General features: G+C 49.9%; 6 protein-coding genes across 6 annotated transcripts; 4 read left to right on the top strand and 2 right to left on the bottom strand.

Moving 5' to 3' along the window:
• Positions 1 to 126: 126 nt before the first annotated feature.
• On the bottom strand, positions 127 to 2106 carry AAFC00_004931 (uncharacterized protein; the record flags this gene model as incomplete). Its single annotated transcript, XM_069344645.1, has 4 exons — positions 127 to 318; positions 491 to 1486; positions 1545 to 1741; positions 1911 to 2106. 4 exons carry the CDS (start codon positions 2104 to 2106, stop codon positions 127 to 129), a joined length of 1581 nt encoding a protein of 526 aa, XP_069197077.1.
• Positions 2107 to 3439: 1333 nt separating this feature from the next.
• Positions 3440 to 4986, top strand: AAFC00_004930 (uncharacterized protein; the record flags this gene model as incomplete). The annotated part of the gene is made up of 10 exons (XM_069344644.1): positions 3440 to 3526; positions 3587 to 3624; positions 3679 to 3749; positions 3805 to 3842; positions 3905 to 3923; positions 3988 to 4104; positions 4165 to 4187; positions 4239 to 4276; positions 4331 to 4468; positions 4527 to 4986. 10 exons carry the CDS (start codon positions 3440 to 3442, stop codon positions 4984 to 4986), a joined length of 1029 nt encoding a protein of 342 aa, XP_069197076.1.
• A 1115-nt stretch (positions 4987 to 6101) lies between these two features.
• AAFC00_004929 (uncharacterized protein) lies at positions 6102 to 6852 on the top strand (the record flags this gene model as incomplete). The annotated part of the gene is made up of 2 exons (XM_069344643.1): positions 6102 to 6123; positions 6185 to 6852. The coding sequence occupies 2 exons, from the start codon at positions 6102 to 6104 to the stop codon at positions 6850 to 6852; spliced, it is 690 nt and encodes a 229-aa protein (XP_069197075.1).
• A 622-nt stretch (positions 6853 to 7474) lies between these two features.
• Positions 7475 to 9742, top strand: AAFC00_004928 (uncharacterized protein; the record flags this gene model as incomplete). Its single annotated transcript, XM_069344642.1, has 2 exons — positions 7475 to 8359; positions 8420 to 9742. 2 exons carry the CDS (start codon positions 7475 to 7477, stop codon positions 9740 to 9742), a joined length of 2208 nt encoding a protein of 735 aa, XP_069197074.1.
• Positions 9743 to 13206: 3464 nt separating this feature from the next.
• On the bottom strand, positions 13207 to 17194 carry AAFC00_004927 (uncharacterized protein; the record flags this gene model as incomplete). The annotated part of the gene is made up of 5 exons (XM_069344641.1): positions 13207 to 15207; positions 15262 to 16358; positions 16451 to 16498; positions 16609 to 16688; positions 16764 to 17194. 5 exons carry the CDS (start codon positions 17192 to 17194, stop codon positions 13207 to 13209), a joined length of 3657 nt encoding a protein of 1218 aa, XP_069197073.1.
• Positions 17195 to 18243: 1049 nt separating this feature from the next.
• AAFC00_004926 (uncharacterized protein) lies at positions 18244 to 18966 on the top strand (the record flags this gene model as incomplete). The annotated part of the gene is made up of 4 exons (XM_069344640.1): positions 18244 to 18291; positions 18397 to 18493; positions 18795 to 18889; positions 18946 to 18966. The coding sequence occupies 4 exons, from the start codon at positions 18244 to 18246 to the stop codon at positions 18964 to 18966; spliced, it is 261 nt and encodes an 86-aa protein (XP_069197072.1).
• Between the last annotated feature and the right edge of the window lie 1242 nt (positions 18967 to 20208).

Below are 20208 nucleotides of genomic sequence, written 5' to 3'. Positions count from 1 at the left end.
GGCAGTCATGTCTCTATGTGTATCTAGGCTTTCCGAAAATAACGCAAAAGCAACTTCGCAGACGTGTGACCGAGTCCATGCGTTCCTGGGCCGAAGCAGGGATGTCGTTATGGTCATGGCATTTCCTTATTCGTCCGGCGCACCTGGTAAGGCAGAAGCGTCGCCGAAATAGACATGGCTGTCGGTCTCCCGGTCAGATGTCGACTCTTGACGCCGAGTGACTCGGAATAGCATGTCTGTATGCAAAAAGAATCCGACGCAGCGCTCGACGAAGGGCTTAGCGAGACTGAGAGGCTGGAGTTCGAACCGGAGAAGAGTCTGTGCAACGTGAGACTGGTCAGCTGAAGGAAATATGATGTTCCCCGGATATATCTTGTTTATACTTCCGGCTTGAAACTTCGTGGCAGTGTCGTATGACAACATCATGGTAGATGGACATGGAAGTCAAGGTGGGGTAAAGAGAACATGATCAGAAAGGGAGGGCGCTTACCTCTATGATGCCCTTGTTTAGTTCTTGCATTGCAACACCTCTGCCCAGGCATCCGAACCGTCCGTACCCGAAGACCAGACCCACGGTCTCCGTCATGCGCGCAACACGTGCTTGCTCCGCGTCGCTGTTGTCTTTGGCAAGCCATCTCTCCGGCCTGAATATCTCGCAATCTACCCCGAAGATCGCTTTGTCATGCATGATGCCCCACGAGTTCCATGCGATCTGGGTGCCGCCAGGAACGAACTTACCATCGATCTTAGTGCCCTCTGGAGGCGCTGCCTTGGCCAGGAGACCGGTCACGGGCGGATACATACGGAGACCTTCCTTGATGCAAGCTTGGAGATAAGGTAGCTTTCTTGCTTCAGCATCCCGAATGACTGGTCTCGAGACCTTACCAGCAGCATGAGCAGTGTGAAACTCGTTCAGAAGCCGGGTTTGTACAGAAGGCGTGGTCACGACGAAGTGCAGTGTCATTCGTAATGCCGTGGACGTACTGTCTGAGCCAGCAGTGATCTGTGTCAGTGTCTCGGACTCCAGTTGCTCCTTGGACAAGCCACGCTTGATGAATGAGTTCAGCATGTCCTGTCTCACGATTGGCTTTTCTCCGAAACGCTCGCCGACACGGTCTTTAGCAAAGCCCATGACGCGACCCAAGCCACGTTTATCAGTCTTCTTTGGGGCCAAAAACTTCATAAATGGGAGACGAAGAATTTGCGTCAACTCCGGGTAAGCGCCGAACAAGATGATAGCTGGAAGGAACTCTTGCAGATTGTCAATGTATCCAAAGGGATCATCATCTGCCTCGATGAATCCGAAGGCTTCTCCAAAAGCTACACTTGAGATAACATCAAGAGTGAAGTATGACATGGTCTTGGAGAGATCCAGAGGACGAAAGTCTTGATCAGTAGACAAATACTTGTTCTCGATCAAGTCATAGAGCTGAAGGAGACGATCGTCGATGTCCTGTTCAATATGGATATTCTCCTTTCCGGAGTACTGAAGATGAGGAGCCTTCATTAGCATATGACAATATCCATAGTCGAGGTTGACTCACGCCCGGAGCCATTTTGTTGCGGAAATCCGCATGGACAGACTCATCTATGACAGATGTGATGTTGTCACGGGTAGGATGGAGTCTGAGACCTGTATACCATATGCTCCTAACGAAAGGACTACGGACGGCATTCATACGCTTGACGAGCTCAGCATCCTTTGTGAGCAGCATATTAGGGGCTACCCTGGCGGTTGACCCTGAATTGTGTTAGTATCATCGTACTGCCGAAATCCTTCACTTCGTATGCCAGCGTGTTCCAGTGGTATGGTAAATTGATAGGATCAAGAAGTGGTAAATTTAAGCGACATTACGAGTGAATGAAGCTGCACATGATAGTAATGAAGGACGAGACATGTCAATGCATACCATACTGATCATTGATCGCGGTGAAAGCCTTGTTCATCATCCCAGAGCTATTTGCGCGAAGGAGCCATAGCCTGGTGAAGGCAGCCACGCGGGGTCCATCGAAGTCCTTTAAGGCATTGTATTGACGGATGGTACAGACAATGATGTAGACAGTCAATACAACACCGGTGGCAACAAACAACACCAATGAGAGCATTGTCGAACGGGATGTTCAAGCACCGTCACGGCGTCGTCGTACTACACGTCGAGGATTCTCGAGTACTCTTCAGGTTTGTTGCAGCTTCCTACGAGCGAGAACCACTCCTTCGGGTCTGAATTGGCTAGGAATAACAGGCACACTCTCGATGATGACAAAAAAGCCAACACTATAGTTAGCTGACGAAAGCGCGACCAGGGTTCGTGCGACGACTAAAGGGGTCAGTGATTGCGTGGTATATACCGAATCGCCTTGTGATCAACAGGAAAGTCGAAAACGAGCGGTCCACCTTTATGTCGGACTACCGACCCATTGCATCAACTGCATTTCCCCTCTTTATAGTGAGACTCAATAACGGGAGAATAGCTATCCGAGGTGTACTGTATCTGATGTGCAATCGGAAAGTAAAAATCAACATATCTGTTCATATGCTGCCATGCTCGTGGCTTGCCCTCAAGAGTGCTACGAAGCGAACTAAATGCTCCCACCCGCGCGCTAATGAGGCATCGCGGTCGGAAACAGACACCACCCAGGGCTAGTCATGCACCTCTGAAGATCCCAGCGAGTAACTCTCCTATGAGCATCGCCAGATAGCTTATAGGTCTCACGCGAGAGTGGAGACGATTGTTATCGCTTCGCCAATGCCACATATTACACTTTGCAGTGCCGCTCCATAGATGGTGCAACTAAAACTCTGAGTGTGGTGCGTGCATTGAGGAATCATGTTCATGGAAGCGTGGAACGTCGAAGCTGCGCCGCTAAGGAGCTGCTTCGCGGGCTGTGTTGTCTTCGCTATCTCTCTCGACACGAGGCAGCACATTGTGGCACCAGCGCCTGGATCGATGACTGCAGTATCATGAGCATGTGGACGCATTGAACCACAATACTCTTACGTCGTCGAGGTTTTGCATCACAGCATATCAACAAAGGATTTTCAGAGCATGTGTCAATGCTTGGGAAGGTAGCGGGGCGGGACGAAAGCCGGCTGTACCTTACTTCTATATTTCAGGTCAACAAGGTTCGAGCTTTAGTCTGTGAGCACATAAATCCAGTCGGTGTTCTATGTCTGAATAAGACAACTTAGATTTCCACCACTTTACTTCTATTACATACTTTAGGCAAAGAACATCGACCCATTCATATGTGAAGTCGCATGTATCAATATTGTATATAATTTGTTCAATATTCTCGGACCTCCGGATTGATCATCCTGAATCGGTGCTTCCGTCGAGGCTCACCAACCGAGTACTAGAGCGGCCCTAGAATCATCATCGTCGGCATCTTGACATTTGCCATTCAGAAAAGGCTGGTTATCACCTGAAGTATATGCTTGATGGCTACTCCCTCGGACACGCAAGACAATTCGTCCATAGATCAGACTTCGATTGATCATGCTAGAGAGCAAAGTCTTGAGATAGATGTGAGTACAACGTGTGATGCAATTGCAAAGTAGAGCGTCGATATTGATCCTGAGATCTAGGAACATAGCGATGTGGACTCTGCATTAGGGGATGATACGTATGTCGAAGGGGCTTCGAGACCGACATATGAGCCGCTGCTGAATGGAAGTAGTCAAAGTCGCACAACGTCTCTGACGGAGTCTATATACAATTATCGTCAAGAGTTCGGCAGAACTTATCATGGTTAGTCTCATGATAATGACTAAATTAGTCTATGCTTTCCCTGACATCCAGCCAGCATACAAAGATGGACAATACGTCTTTCCAAACGACGAGGTAAGTTGCTGGAGCACACCAACGGAAGCATGTGGCTGATGTATAATGATGAAAACTCATAGCGAGAGTCTGATAGACTTGGTGAGTAGAGACGGCTATGTGGTCGTATATCAGTATGTCCTTGCTGTCTCTGACACTGCCATAGATCTTCAGAGTCACATCCTCAACTTGACCTACAGAAGATTGCATTTTGCGCCACTGGAGCATCCGAGACATGCGCTGGACATCGGAGCTGGCACCGGGATCTGGGCTATGGACTTTGGTGAGCAGTTCTCGATGAGTCAAAAGAGGAAGCATAAATACTGATCAGGCCTGGCGACAGCGGACCTATACCCTGAATGTCAAGTAAGTACAGTGTGGACAGACAAATTGACAAAAGTCTAATCTCTGCTCAAGGTAATCGGAATCGATCTGAGCCCTGGCCAACCAGCATTGTGCGTGTATACCCTTGTCCTGACAAGTAGCGACTTGATACTGATCGTCCTTAGCGTCCCGCCGAATCTGAAGTTCGTTATTGACGATGCTGAAGATGAATGGATATATGATCATAAATTCGATTATGTCCACTGCCGCCTGATGGCGGGTTGTTTTGCTGATGTCGAGAAGCTCATCGAGCAAGCCTATAAGTAAGTACTGGCTCTGACGACGGTGTTTAGTCGGCGCATGCGCTGAGTGCTCGTACAGCAACCTTGAGCCGGGCGGCTGGCTCGAATTCCAGGACTACGGTCTGCCGCTTAAGAGCAGCGACGGTACCCTCGAAGGCACCTCATTACAACAGTGGGGTGAGCTGATGTGCGAAGCGGCGCGAAAAATCGGGCGTCCGATGGGATCCGAAGTGAGCGGCAGATATAGTGAATGGATGCAAGCAGCTGGATTCGTCGACATCGAGGAGAAGAATTTCATGTGGCCGTCCAACACGTGGCCTCGAGACAAATACATGAAGGAGCTCGGCCATTGGAACATGATCAACATCACAGAAGGTCTGGAAGGCTTCTGCCTCCAGCTACTCACACGTGGATTGGGATGGCAGAAAGAGGAGATTGATATTCTTGTTGCCAAAGTGACAGCAGACATCAAGGATAGGCGGATACATGCCTACTATCCTATGCCTGTGATCTGGGGCCGCAAGCCGTTGCACGCGTGAGGCTCCAGACAAGATGTGATCTGATTGCGAATAACAAGGCGCCCTGGTATCACCAAAGAAATGACTTTATGAAGACTGTGTTGCAAGTTGTCGTGCTCTTCAACTCTGAACGTTATCATGTCCGGACGAGTTGAGCTTACCTTATCGTTAGCGATGCGAAGTCGGGCGTCAACGCGACACTCGATAGAGGCTGTTAGGTACGCGAGTCCGCCCGCCCCAATATGGATTCGGCCACTGAATCATGAAAGACTTTAGTGGGACTTGGAGGAATATGCGGTAGTATAAATTCAATCACTGTCCATTTGTGTTTACAGCTACTTGTAGTATTTCTCACCTTATGTTTTCAAGTGCTCATCAATACCTTAACGAATATGCGGTGGCTGCGAACAATCTCGCTGCAAACGGTTGCTTCAGTGTTTTGGTGAGACAAGGAAGACCACCTTGGTGGTCACGAGATGACGCCACGATCCCCGCACAGACCCACTTGACTCTGGGGATGGAGATAAGGAACAACACTGGACTCAAGTGCTGAGGTGAAGGCGATGGTGAGAGCATTGTAAAGGTGTCGTCGGTTTGCCACACCTCTCGCTGCAGGCAAAAGTGACAAGGTAGAAAGAAAACCCGGTGAAAATACTGTATGCGAAAGAGGCGTCGTTTAGTTCGTGATTTGAAAGCTCTTCCTTGGATACAATCTCTCAATACAATAGGGTGGCCGCCTATCAGAACGTTCGTGAAGATTCCGTCATTGGCCGGTGGCACTCCTCAGCTTTGGAACCCACCAGCGCCCGATAGCGTCGTACTGGGCTGGGTTTGCTTCATGGAGGGAGAGTGAACGTGCTGGACAAGGTAAGGTACCTAGTCTGCCTAAAGTGTTGACATAAGCACCTCATTAAGGCAAAGCTCAGCCACCCGCTCGTGCTCACTCTTGACTCCGACCTCATTCCTGCCCTCTTCGGCCCATACATAAGCCCTCCTTCCTTCCATCTCCGACCTTTTCCACTCTTCTATCTTACCACCAATACCAAACACACATCCGCTTGGATTTCATCAGCGACTCTGATCACATTTCACATCAGACATACACATTTTCAATAAACCTATACACTTGATCCAACATGCAGATCTTCGTCAAGACCCGTAAGTCGATTACCCCGCTTTCCCGCCACCCTGCGCCTGCAGTCACTAACACCCGTATCAGTCACCGGTAAGACCATCACCCTTGAGGTTGAGTCTTCCGACACCATCGACAACGTCAAGAGCAAGATCCAGGACAAGGAGGGCATTCCTCCTGACCAACAGCGCCTCATTTTCGCCGGAAAGCAGCTCGAAGACGGCCGCACCTTGAGCGACTACAACATCCAGAAGGAGTCCACCCTCCATCTCGTTCTCCGTCTCCGCGGTGGTATGCAGATCTTTGTCAAGACGCTCACCGGCAAGACCATCACTCTCGAGGTTGAGTCTTCCGACACCATCGACAATGTCAAATCCAAGATTCAGGACAAGGAGGGTATCCCCCCAGACCAACAGCGCTTGATCTTCGCCGGAAAGCAGCTTGAGGATGGTCGCACTCTCTCAGACTACAACATTCAGAAGGAGTCCACTCTTCATCTCGTCCTCCGCCTTCGTGGTGGTATGCAAATCTTCGTCAAAACCCTCACCGGAAAGACCATCACGCTGGAAGTCGAGTCATCAGACACGATCGACAACGTCAAGTCTAAGATTCAAGACAAGGAGGGTATTCCTCCTGACCAACAGCGTCTCATCTTCGCTGGCAAGCAACTGGAGGACGGTCGCACGCTCTCCGACTACAACATCCAGAAGGAGTCGACGCTCCACTTGGTGCTCAGACTTCGTGGTGGTCAGTAAGCGTTGCTTTTGATGATACTCTTTTACGATGGGTCCCGGCGTTTTCCTCTCTTTGATTGACAAGACTACATTCTTGATCATCTTGTTCTCTAGTCTACATTACAAGCCATGATGGCATCTAGTGGAACCCATTGCTGCATCGGCTGCAGCGGTGGTAACCAAATGAAACCATATTTGTTCATCAAGTATCTGATACCTCTGATGCCACTCTACCTGTGTCTCTTCGTCTGTCATCATTGTTCCTTCTCTTGTCCGTTGCGCAATGTCGATCCCAATGTCCATATATGATCTATAAAGCGATGCTTACCTACACTTTCTCCATCTTGGAAAAAGGCGTCATATCTCCCTCAGGATTGCAACCAACCTGTCCTTTTCTGTCTCGCATGTGACTCTCCTGTATTATAGCTTATTGTAAGAAGACGTGAAGTATAACGAGGGTGCGATGAGCAGGTTCTTGTCTATTTTCTATCGGCGATGGCAACGCACGTGACAGTTGGTGGCACTCCTTTACTGATTTGGCCCTCCATGTCCGTCTTTCTTCCACTATAAACCGTCACACAACTGATGAATAATGTGATCCTACTGGTGGTGTTGTAGGTAACCTGATATCTTGCAGACTGTGATGCCGTCTTATTTCTTTCACCTCAAGCTCGAGCTGTATTCTTCGAAAAGTGCTGCGACGTCTGTTGGCTCTCACGCCGCTCTGTCCACCCCACCATCGCATATATTTATACCGCCGCCTACCACCGACATCTTCAAGAGCACGCTACCTGGTCATAAATACACAAAGTGGTCTTCTCACCCTTTCGAAACAAAACACGATCGACAGTTCTCCTCGGAGTCTAATTCCGACGTCGGCACACCGCGTAGTAGACCGCAGTCATCGGGAGCTCGACCAGAGTCGCATGGCGATGCGTTGCTCCTTCCTGAGAGGAACGTTGCACTGAAAAAGGACAGCGCTTCGCCCGCCTTGTCATTAGCGAAGCCCAATTCGGAAGTTGCGAGTCGTGACTGGCGATTCGGTCCAGTCAGTATTGAGAGTATTGACATGACGATTTCGCCAGTAAATGATCAAGCAAAAGACAAGACAATGAATAAGGACGGCAAGGTATCAAATAGTGGGCTCCATACCAAGGCGGTCTACCTGCCCTCGGAGCCAAAGACTACTGATGTCGGGTGGGGAGTTGTACATCTCTATAGAGACTCACAAGAGGCGCCGGCACTGGACGTGGATAAATACATAAGCAAGCACGCACATGATCAAGATGGCAACACCGTCAGTCTTGATGATTGCTCCACGCTATGCATCCTTGCTGTTCCGTCATGGATGATGCCCAGTGATCTTCTCGGCTTTGTTGGCGATCAGACTAGAGAGGATGTTAGTCACTTCCGACTGATAAGAACCGGACGGGCAAATAAATACATGGTCTTGATGAAGTTCCGGAGCGCTAAGAAAGCACGAGAATGGCAAAAAGCCTGGAACGGCAAGCTATTCTCGGCGATGGAGGTGTGTCTCACTATCGCTTGAGTGATGTTGCAACATAATCGTATGCTGACAAGAACCCAGCCGGAGAATTGCCATGTTGTTTTCATCAAATCCGTCGAATTTCTTACTCCTTCTGATCACAACATCAACGATCCGTCTACCTTTCCTCATAACACGAATGATCCATTTACTCTCTCGGCAGCACAGAAGAAGGCCCACTCAAACGGATCCAACTCGCTAACAGCCAAACCACGTGCCCCACCAACGCCGTCGTTGATCGAGCTGCCTACTTGTCCCGTCTGCCTTGAGCGTATGGATGAAACGACAGGTCTGCTGACCATACTTTGTCAACATGTCTTCCATTGCGCCTGCCTTGAAAAGTGGCGAGGTAGTGGGTGTCCGGTATGCCGCTACACCCAGGCGCCCTCCTTCACCTTTCCATTCCCTCGTCCCAGCAACGGTGGTGAGAACGACAGCTCGGCACCATCAGAACCTACGTGCTCAGTCTGCAGTACAACTAGTAACCTGTGGATTTGCCTGATCTGTGGAAACACCGCTTGCGGAAGATATGATGAAGCGCACGCATACGCGCATTACGAGGAGAGTAGTCACTGTTACGCTATGGATATCAATACCCAACACGTTTGGGACTATGCCGGGGATGGCTATGTGCACCGATTGATTCAGAACAAGCCTGATAATCGTATGATTGATCTTCCATCCGAAGGCAGCACCCACCGAGGCAGCGTCAGCAACAATGGCGGCGCAGGAAAAGACCGCCATCCAAACGCAGCATTCAGAGAAGAACTGAGGGAAGGCGAAGACATGGTTCCCCGAGAGAAAATGGACAGTATGGCAAACGAATACACTTTTCTCTTGACCTCACAATTAGAGGGTCAAAGACGATATTACGAAGAGCAACTCGAACGGGCCGTGGACAAGGCATCTTCAGCATCTTCAAAGGCAGAAGAAGCATCTCTCTCAGCCTCGAAAGCTACCGAACAATTGTCTGCAGTGTACCAACAGAACAAAGACATTACCGATAGTGTGGCACGTCTCGAAAAGGCGTTGGAGAAGTCGACGACACGAGCAGACAAATTCGAAAAGATGGCCCGTGAGATGGGTGATCGATGGCGTGAAGAGAAACTCATGAACGACGGACTTTTGGCGAGGATACGCGTCGCCGAGGACAAGACCAAACTTGCCAGCGAGGAAACGGAAAAGTTGCGGGCGGAGAAAATGGAATTGGAAGATATGAATCGGGACTTGACGATTTTCATCTCGAGTCAGGAAAAGGTCAAGGAGTTGCAGGCCCAAGGGAATGAGGTGGAGATGGGCAGCGTCAGTGTGCCCGAGCAGTCGCAGTCGCAGAAGAAGAAAAAGGGCAAAGGTAGGAAGAAGTAGTGGAGTTTGTGTGTCACTATTGACAATGTCCGTCCTTTGCGTCAGTTCAGTATGACGGACTGGTTTCATGCGATAAAGTGAAAGATACCCCCCTCTGTTTTCGTTAGTTCATTACGTTCATTATTCTTCGCCTTCTACAATCAGTCTTATGGTCCATTCACTGAGTCTCCCAAGCAACTCTTCCATACTGTTTACTCTTATTGTATTAGACGTCTTGTAACATTCCAAAATGATTTTGCAATCAGTAAGGTATGTAATGTGACTTAGCACTCCCGACAGTACACATAAATCTCTTAGACTCGAGCAGCAACAACTCTGAACTGCGCATGCACTCGGCCAATATGACACAATGGAGTAGCAAAATATCCATGATGCCAAACTTAAGAGGTGAACAACCCAAGTACGATCTCTAGTTCTGCATTGTTCTTCTATCGACAGCAGCTATCGAGTCTAAATACGATTAGTAGAGATGACGCCAAAAAATATCGGAAGCGAAAAAGTGCAAAAGAATTGACCGCGCCAGGGGTCGAACCTGGAATCTCTTGATTTCGCATCCGTGGAAGTGGAATCGTAGTCAAGCGCCTTGCCATTGGGCCACGCGGCCTGCTTGATGCTGCTTATGCTTGCTTTGGCACTATATATAATCTCTTGCCAGGCTTCGGTGGTTCGAAGGCTGATGTAAGGGTGTTCTACTAGTAGGAATTGTCGGCAAGGACTACGCGTTTGCTGTCCACCGCTGTAGCAGAATCGCTTAATCACGAGAGACATATAGTCACAGTTTTATGATGATATTGATAGATACTACCGTTCTGTTACATCAAGAAGTCTTCGGTTCTGCTTACTATGCTTCCAGGCGATTAGAGGCACTGTGTAATACCAAGCACAAGAAGTTGTGCTCATCGCGAACATCATGTTACCATCGCTCTCTCAATTTAGACTCTTTATATCTCTATACTCTGCATCAGTCATCTATCCTAGGTCTAGATTTTCAGCAAGACGAGTGGTACCCGTCCTTTCTCGATCAATACAAACGCATTAGCAGGTCGAACCAGAGCACATCCCTCTAACTACGAGAATTGAGGAAGAGACTTTGCCTGATTATCGGCCAGGGAGATACTTCCCGATCGAAACCGGAGATGTCTTCCAATCGAGGTCTGGTTTGAAGTACAAGGCGAACACGGCTCCTTTCCCTTCCTACTCTATCCGCCCTGCTGGAGAAGATCTAGACGAAGTCATGCACATGTATGAAGACAATAAGTTCGACGACGGGCTCCTCAAAGCTGCAGTCAGAGACGTTTTGGTAGGCATGGACTTTTTACATACTGCCAACGTCGTACATACTGGTGAGTCCCGACCTGTGTCGTATCGGGGCAAAGTTACTTATATACCGATCTTAATGCGAACAACATCCTCCTCGGTATCGGCGAAGGATCGATATTATCGGAACTAGAACCTGCGGGTTTATCCAGTCCTTCGGCACGAAAGATCATCTCGGATCGCACCATATATGTCTCTCGCTACATGCTCGTGACGTCTGGGCGCCCATTAACTGCCGATCTGGGTGAGGCGCGACTAGCGCCCGTGAAACAGACAGGTCTGATCATGCCTGACATATATCGGGCTCCCGAGGTTATGTTAGGTATGGGCTGAGACCAAAAAGTCGACATCTGGGCGATTGGTCAGACTGTAAGTCTATGGCTTTGTTGACACCATTGCTGTGATTCCCGATCCTTTCTAATGCAGTGTAGATATGGTCTCTGTTCCATGGCAGCCACTTGTTTCGCCATAGAGACTCTTTAGATCTCGAAGGTCGTGCTAGACGATTGGCTGAGATGATTTGCCTGCTGGGCCCTCCATCAGTTGAGTTCCTCAAGCGCAGCCCAGATACACTGACTTATTGGCACGAAGATGGTAGGGTTCTTATGCATTGTGTTCCGTACCATGAGTGTATGGCTCTTTTCCATGAGTGCTGAAAATCAGCAGGAACTTGGAGGAACGTCGTGCCGATCCCAACCGACGAGACTTTTGAAACTGGTGAAAAGCGTCTGACAGGAAGCGACAAAGCCAACTTTCTCGACATCATCCGCAAGACCCTACAATGGCTTCCAGAAGACAGACCGACGGCAGAAAAATTGGTGTTCGACAGTTGGGTCAGAGGTGACCTCTACTGAGGATGAGCAGAACCCCAGCTCGGTGGTATCCAGCGAGTAGCACACGTATATCAGCTCCATTCCTCTTTTGTCTCCCAATAAGTACAAGCCTAGAATATACATCAAGGCTATCGGTGTACGATGATGAAAAACGCGGACAGGGTCCCCCGATCATCACAGTATGAGTTTCGCGTATCCGGCCTAACTCTAAGAGGTAGGATGTCTGTTCTTGTAGCTCTTCTATCAAGATAGTTTCATGCATTATCTTCCCATTCTGTAATAATACCAGAACTAAAATTCGCATCTGGGATAGACATGTGGTTCCAGTCCAGCCTCAATCATTTCAGTCAGTGTAGTCAATACCAACATCCATTCGAATATAAAGTGTAAAATATTCACTTCCCCCGCTTATCCCTGCCTTCCTGATACAGAAGTGAATAGGGGGGAACAAATTGACGAGCAAACGCATATATCACACATTAACCGTGCTGAGAGAAAGGGAGGATCTTGCCATCCACGCCGCATCAAAAAACCGCCGTGACGACCAGGGTCGCCCTCTGAGCGGATGGACTCATGCAGATAAGTACAATCAAACAGGAACTCATGTGGCAATGGCAAGGTCTCACCATCATCTCTTTCCAACGCAGAGCTTTTCGCATGCGAGTATTTGCAGCTATATAGGTGGGTCATCATAAAACAAAGAGTGTCTGTTTCGCACACTCGGATACATGTTTTTGGAGATTTCAGTTGTAATTCCACTGTATATCAATCATACTTTATGTGTCGATTGATTTTCTGCAGCATGAGGTTCCTTTCTTGTTTCTCTTTCTTGTAGCCTGATCGTGTGAAATGATACAACTACCAATCTGTGTCATTTTCCTCTTCTTCGTCAATCACACACGGAGCAACCATAGTCCAAGCGGCCAACGCGCAAAGTCCACACTGACAGTATCGCGTCCTGATTGTGTGAAAGAAGCAGAAGTGGCGTGCGCACCCGTCCAACAGGTAAGCCAGACGAGCCGAAACAACATCGAGGAATCAAGCAAGGAGCAAAAGCATCTCTTTGGGGAGAACAACATATATCCGAAAAGGCCGCCGTCTCAATATAACCCGAGAAAAGCACCGTATCTCGCCCCCCTTTCCATTTGGTATCAAGTAATAAGAATGCACCCATACCCCATCAAATAGAACGCCGTTGGTCGAAACTAGGCCACGCGCACGCGTCCCAATTTTGTATATCGCTGTGTCTTCCAGTCCATGTTCGGGCCAAGCAAAGTTATTGCTTCCGATAGTATTCGGCATGGACTTTCGCACTCACGCGTCTTCGTCCATGTCTTCGTCTGCGTCCGCGTCTGGCTCATCCTCGTAGTCTTCCTCGTCCTCATCTGCCTGTGCAGCGGCTGCTTCGAGTTGGGCTTGTAAGATGGCATCGGCATCCATGTCAGAGTCTGCATCAGCGTCAGCGTCTGCGTCATCTTCGCCCTCTGCGTCGTCCTCTTCTCCTTCTGCATCGATCTCCTCTCCTTCAGCATCAATATCCTCTCCTTCTGCGTCAACCTCCTCGCCTTCGGCATCTTCATCGTGGCCATCATTTCTATCGGGCTGATTGGGTTCGTTATGATCAACCGCGTCATCATGATCTTTTTTACTCGCTGCAGCTTCGCTGCCTGTGATGTCGCTTGTCCCTCTCGTTCTGCGTCTGCTGACCATTGGAGTGTTTTCTTGTACTTGCTCCTGACCATGTCCGCCTTCTCCTTCGTCATCACCGTTGATGGTGACGACCTCGCCAAGCTTGGATCTAGTTCGAGCTGCACTTCTCCTTCTAGTCGTACCTGGTGAACGATCATTGTTGGATCTTCTAGGTGTCCCGAATGTGTTCCTCCGAGTCCTAGAACCAAAAGGTCGTCCAGGCCGACGTTTGGCTCCAGCCATTCCAGGAACGGGAGGAAATATCTCGAATCGAGTTGGAGGAATCTTGTCTTTCTCATCGCCAGACAAGGACGGCGGACCTGTGCTCCCGCTGACCATCGATGATTCGATTGAACTAGCAGTCTCGCGGAGGCCTTTCATAACATCTTCGACGCTTTCAGGAAGCTCGGGGGGTCCGCTCTCCTCGGAGTTGAGGTGAGCTGGCAACTTGTCTTTCGATTTGCCAATCTTAGTGCCGGGACCACTCAGTGCAGAGGACGGCTGTGGCATTGAGACAACGTTCTTTGGCTGCTTGCGCGATGATCTTGGAGACAACGCTTGATCATCCTCGTCGATCTCCTTGATATCAACGTCGACATTAACACCCTCTTGAACCCGGACTTCGTTTAGATCCCGAGATGGACCATCATTCACTCCGTTAGCGAGAGCCATCTGAACGCCTTCCTCCGGGCGGGCAGCGATAAGATCTTCTTTCTCCTCGCGCGGTGCCTTTGTGGAGATGTGGTGCTGGACATTAGCTTCTTCACCGAGAGCGAAATACGTCGTTGGCCGTCCCATAACATAAGGCGTCCAGATGAGTCGTTCAGATTTGATGTCGATATGCGGACGTTTGTTGAACTTCTCGACGTACTCAGCCATATACTCATAGTCCAAGCGCAGAGCATAAGTCTTTGTCACTGGGTCTCTAACAAGAAATCGCAAGGCTTCGAGAGTAGCAATTATATCATCCGGCGTCATGCCAGTCTCTCGGGCGATGGATGTGATGCTGGGCTGCCTCAGTGCCGCAGATGCGCTGTGATCTTTGTATCTCAACAGCAACTGACAAAGTACACCTCTCCAATATGAGCGATATGACACAAGTCCCATGTCCGAGAGTGGCTTTTCAGGGCTACCTGTCCTACCTTCAACCTTGGTGAGTAGATATGAGAATTCGATCAATGTCCTTCCGAAACCGCGACGCATGTGGACCGGTAGGACGAGGATGCAGGAAACATTGTTGCCAGGGTTACTCAAAGCTACTGCATCTTCGCTCTGCTGCAACGAGGCACTTTCGCGCAGCTGTGAGTCGTCATCAAAGGATGTGTGCGGAAGCGGAGGCGGGATTGGAGACAGTCCGCGCTTCTCTTTGGAGAAATAACCAACAAAGTGACAGCCAAATTCATCGTTCTCGGTCATGACGTAGAACAAGAAGGGTTCAACATCATAGTAAAGCGTCTTGGAGCCTAGGAATAGTTTTGCAAGCAGGCAGAGATTTTGACAGTATAGCGGATTGCGACGGCCATCAACCTCGAAGAAAGACAGCGTTTTCTTCTTACCAGTATCAGGAACAGTGATGGTGTCACGATAGATCTCGTCTCCAGGCGGGTGCTTGAAAGGGCATTTGAGCTGGTGATTGTCAACAAAGGTGAAACATGCAGACATTGATCGAGGATGACATACCTTGTGTCGCCAAGCCACGTAATCCGAGTTCATATACTTCAAACAGAATTCGCAGATGTAAAGCACTTTGTTGCGACTGTATTCTTCGGGGTAGGGTGCAGCATGCCACGTATCGATTTCGAAACCACCAAAGTTGATGCATTTGATTTTACTAGGAGGTCCGGCAGCCTTCTGCCGTGCGGGCGTAGGCTCGAGCATGTTCGCAGCTTCTTGTCGTCTTCGCCAGTCTTCCTCAGCCTTGCGACGCGCAACTTCAAAAACCTCACGGTCGGCGTTCTGCGGGTAAGTCTTACTCGTGTCGGCCTCGGCGTCAGTGAGGATGCCGCCATAGGGCTTCCCTTTAAGCTCGTCGGTTTCCCTGTCGGGGAAGGCATAGAAGGGGTTAGCATACATTGTGGTAGCTATTGATGGGTAATGAGACGGTGGCTCTTCGTCCTCGACAATTTCTCGCTGTGGTCGGGTGTTCCGAGCACGTCGGGCTCTATCTCTTTCTCGTCGCCGCCACTTTTTGGCGGCCACACGCTCGATGTTCTCAAGTGCTGCCGCACTGACGGAGATGCCAACGACAAGACTTTTAATCTCACCAGCAGTGTCGCTAGAAACTATCCGGGCGAGCTCAGCAGTCTTTTTCGACGCTCGCTTTCGGACCGAGCGAAGTCCGTGAGAGTCAGCATCAGCGGCAGCAGTAGCAGCTTCACCTTCACCTTCACCTTCACCATCACCATCGGAGACGGCAGTACCGTTCAATTGAATAGCCACGGGTCTTGGGGTGACGGTAATATTGTCATCATCGGAGCGTGAAGATACCCTCCGACGTTTACGACTCAAGGGTCGCTGCGTGTCGTTGTCCTCTGGAGAGGTAGTCTTGCGCTTCCTAAGCGACCGAGAACCGTCCAGCGGATCGTCATCGAGGATCAAGTTGTTAAACACAGAATGAGAGTCAGGTTTGATGCCACCCCTGGCAGCAGGCAATAAGTCACGAGCGAGCTTCGGCACCGAAGAGCGACGACGTGCAGCGATGCCACTGACATCTTTCAGATTGACTTCTGGTTGAAGGTTGTGTTCGACGCAGCCTTTGCAACGCCATGCCGAGACATCTGTAGCCGAAAGGAAGAGTAAGCATTAAATCTATCTGAGTACAGTACCGTACTAGTGACATGGCCAGGGACGGTTGTTGATCTTATCGTACCTTCTTCGGAATTAAGCGCACTAGCGTTTCTGGCGCATTGCTTGTGGGCTGCAGGAACGTATAAATCAGCCAGGACCCTTGCCAAACTTTACTTTGTCCAAACATTTCCGAATAGTCTGTAATAAAGTGTCTGGACATTGATGAATATAACAACTCACCGTGATCACCGCAAACTGCACAAGATAAGTATTCTTCATACTCTTCGCTAGGATCGTTGTCTTCACTTTCTCCACAAAATCTGCCAAGACAGACGTCAGCCAATGTTTTGTTTTCGTGAGCGGTGTGAGTTGGTGATGGTCAATCGGCGACTTACACGCAGCGACTCTGTCCGACTATGTCAACATCAGCATCTTCGTCTGCGTCGCTCTCGGCGTCCCACTCGTTCTCGTTTTCGGCGCTGGATTCGCTTTCGGCGTCTGAGTTGACATCAGCGGCAGAGACAGATTCATCGTCTTCGGCCTTGACTCTTCTCGAATGACTTCTTGTGCTCGGTCTCCGCTTCACGGCACCGACAAGCTCTCCATCGTCTTCGTCTTGATCATCGACATTCTCCCCTTCAGCATCCTCTTCTGAATCAGCGTCAACAATCTCCCCTTCAGCATCAGCATCGGCATCGGCATCGGCATCGGCATCGGCGTCAGCGTCTGCTTCTGCGTCCAGCTCGTCCTCATCCTGAGCATCTTCCATGTCAACGTCTTCATCCTCATTGGCTTTGGCATCGATACTGCCGTTGCGGAGGTGCATGTTGTAGGGCGAGATCGCTCCTCTGGCGCGAAGCCGCGAAGGCGTATGCGCCGGAGGTCGCAGCACCGCGGCCGCCAGCTTTAGCGTCTGGCGGAGTTGTGTTACTTATTATTGTAGACTCCAAGGTCAAGGGTAATAGGCGCGTCGCATGCGTCGCATACCCATCCAACGTGTATTTCTCGTTTTGTTGTTATGGCCTTGTAAGCAGTAGCGGTCTAGCCTTGGCGCGTCTGGTATAGGTAGAAGATGGGCCTTGTCCTGTAGCTCTATTGCAAGCGACGCGTGAGACGAGATCGATGCAGGTGGAAGATGTCGCGTGAAGCGGTGGTCGATCTGTTGACACGTGGATTGCGCTCGTTGTAGTAGGCGCGCTATAGACGTGATGCGGAAATGAAGCAGCAGCGCTGGCGTCGGGGAGGAAGGTGCGGACTGGATGAAGCAGGAGCAGCAGCTGAACAGCAACTGTGGCTTTTGACTGGTCGTGGTGCGACTCAAGTGGAGGAGATGATGAAGGCGAAATCGATACAAGTCCTGGCGAAATGAAGGAAGATTTGGTAGAATTAATGAGCTTCGCAGACGAGCTTGCTCCTTGTGTTTGCTCTACCTCCGGCTTGTCTTCCCAGCGTGCTATGATCCTATGAGCCTCTCACTGTACTGTACGTCGCTCTGTCCCTCCGGCCAACAATCAAGGGGGAACCCGCCACAACACTGGGGTAAAGGATGCCAAGAAAGGCCTCCATCCCGCCTTCCACTACTGGCTCCATTGCCCGGTCAGAGGCTCCGAGGCTCCACAAGTTGAGTTGATTGAGAACGGGAAGTGCCGTGGATTCTGTCTTGGCGAATGGCTGTAGAGGATAAGCGGAGCAAAGCAGAACAGCAGCTTGAGGCTGCGGAAAGCGGTGGTGGTCAGCAAAGCACTGACTGACGTCGGGGTCCAATTACAGACCAGCAACACCAGCGATACCGAGTGTCCACGCAGAGTAACAACCATTCGCTCCATTGAGCTCAATTCCACATCTGTTCCTCATTCGCTCTATACCGCCGTCACAATGGGTGTTCCTTTCGAGGCTTTGATGCCTTACGCCATCTGCCTGGCCGTATGTGACCCGTTCCTGCCCCCTCTTGCGCTCGGCACTGCGGCTGTGTCGCGGTCGAAGCACCGCAATAGTCACGGTGGAACATGATACTAATGACGAGCACAGTTCTTCGGAGTCACTGGTGCTGGTATGTCCAAGATCAGACACATGCAGAACGGTGGAAAGCGTTCCAGACATTCCGTCGATCAATGGGACAGGCAAAGTACGACATTTTCTTCACTTCCTCAATTAAGACACAGCGAGCAGAGGTGGCAGCGGCATTGGGACATCTGGAAGACACGTAGTAATTTTAGGAGAGGACGGCAAGAAAAAGGAAACCCAGAGAGATGGAGACTTTGATCGGCAATGTGTCATTCACGGACATCGTTGATGGTTGGTTCATATGCAAAAGAAATGGTCGCCGCTGCTGCTTGGACACCTCTTCCACATATAGAAGGACTGACGATCCGTCTACCTGTTGTCTATTACCAGAAAAGTAATGTGCTAACGAATTGCTGTCACAGTGATGGATCGCGACCGACGCCTTACCGGTTACCTCAGAGGCCAGACCGACAGACCCATTGCACCCGCTGGTTTCGAGTTCAGCAACGGATGGAGGGTACGTTGACATGGAGACAAATTGGTGTATATCACTGCTAACCTGCAATTGCACAGGTCGAGAAGGGCATCATCTAAATCATTTCCATACACCAAAATCATATCATACCCAAACCTCGAAAATACTGCTAGTCAACCTTTCTTCTGTACATTGCGCAACCCAGCCGGTTTCCACCGTCGCATTAGGCTGGACTTGGGACCCGTGATCTCGAGTAGCACAGCTTCCCTACGTGGCAGTTGCGCTGACCAGCGACACTGCATTATTGACCCGTACTTGCCCTTCTAGTCAACCAGGCTACCTCCCGCAAATATGCATACCGACCGGAGAGGTGTAGTATACTCCCTTGAATTGCAAGACCTTCGCTCCATCTTGTTTCTCAGCTTCTTGATCCGCTCGTAGAAGACCCAGGAGCATTCACACATGAATTGCCAGGTTTGACAAGATGAATCCTTCCCCAGTATCGTGTCACTGCACTGAGCTTCGTCTCGTCGCTGAAGTGCACCCTATTCCAAGAATGCACTACTGCCCATGCATGAATCTATGCACACCCGTGCATGCATAAGAAGTCAATCCGCAATAGCACAAAAGCTATCGGACCTAGTCAGAAGCCAATCACTGCCCCTGTGCTTGCTATATCGCAACCTTACCCACATACCATACTGTGCAACAAATGACCAATGCGTCTTGTTTGTTTGACCGTGAGTACTCGCAAATAGACACGATTGCATTTCCCGCTCATGCAAGTTGCCACCCTGCCGAGAACCTATTTAGCTGTCGCGTGTCGTGTCGAGCTTTTCGCCTTTACCTTTTTACTCGCTTACGCACATGCAGGGGTTTGCCTTGTACGCGTGCGCGTATACCGATTTTAGTACATATCAATGCACGACAAGTTCTATTTCAACGTCGACTCCTTCACTCTCGATTTCCATTGCCATGGCACGCACTCACATGTATCTTACACACATACGCGCTGCACACACACGCACATATAGACAAGTGGCTCTGTCTTCCCGGTAAGGTCGATCACATTTCTGCACAATCGGATATCTCATTTCCAGTGCTTCGTTCGCTTTCTGCAGTCGATGCTGCTGCCGCCTTGCACCATGCTCGCATACCTCACCGCCGCATGCTCTGACTGCCTGTCATCTGTCTTCCTGCCCACTTTCATGCTATGCCCCTCGCCGCTGCTATAAACGGATCACCTGGTCGCCGGTTCCACACGCATCTTTTCACGTGTCTCATCCCATCTCGCTTAGAGCCTCGAGCGCTTGAATCCTCGATCTCTGTTGGGGGTCGTCATCTCGCTTCTGCCTTTGTCA

Source organism: Neodothiora populina (assembly GCF_041146345.1).
Source record: "Neodothiora populina strain CPC 39397 chromosome Unknown canker_contig_3, whole genome shotgun sequence".
NCBI lineage: Eukaryota > Fungi > Ascomycota > Dothideomycetes > Dothideales > Dothioraceae > Neodothiora > Neodothiora populina.
The sequence above is the reverse complement of the archived record's forward strand: the minus strand, read 5'-3'. Positions and strand labels throughout refer to the sequence as shown.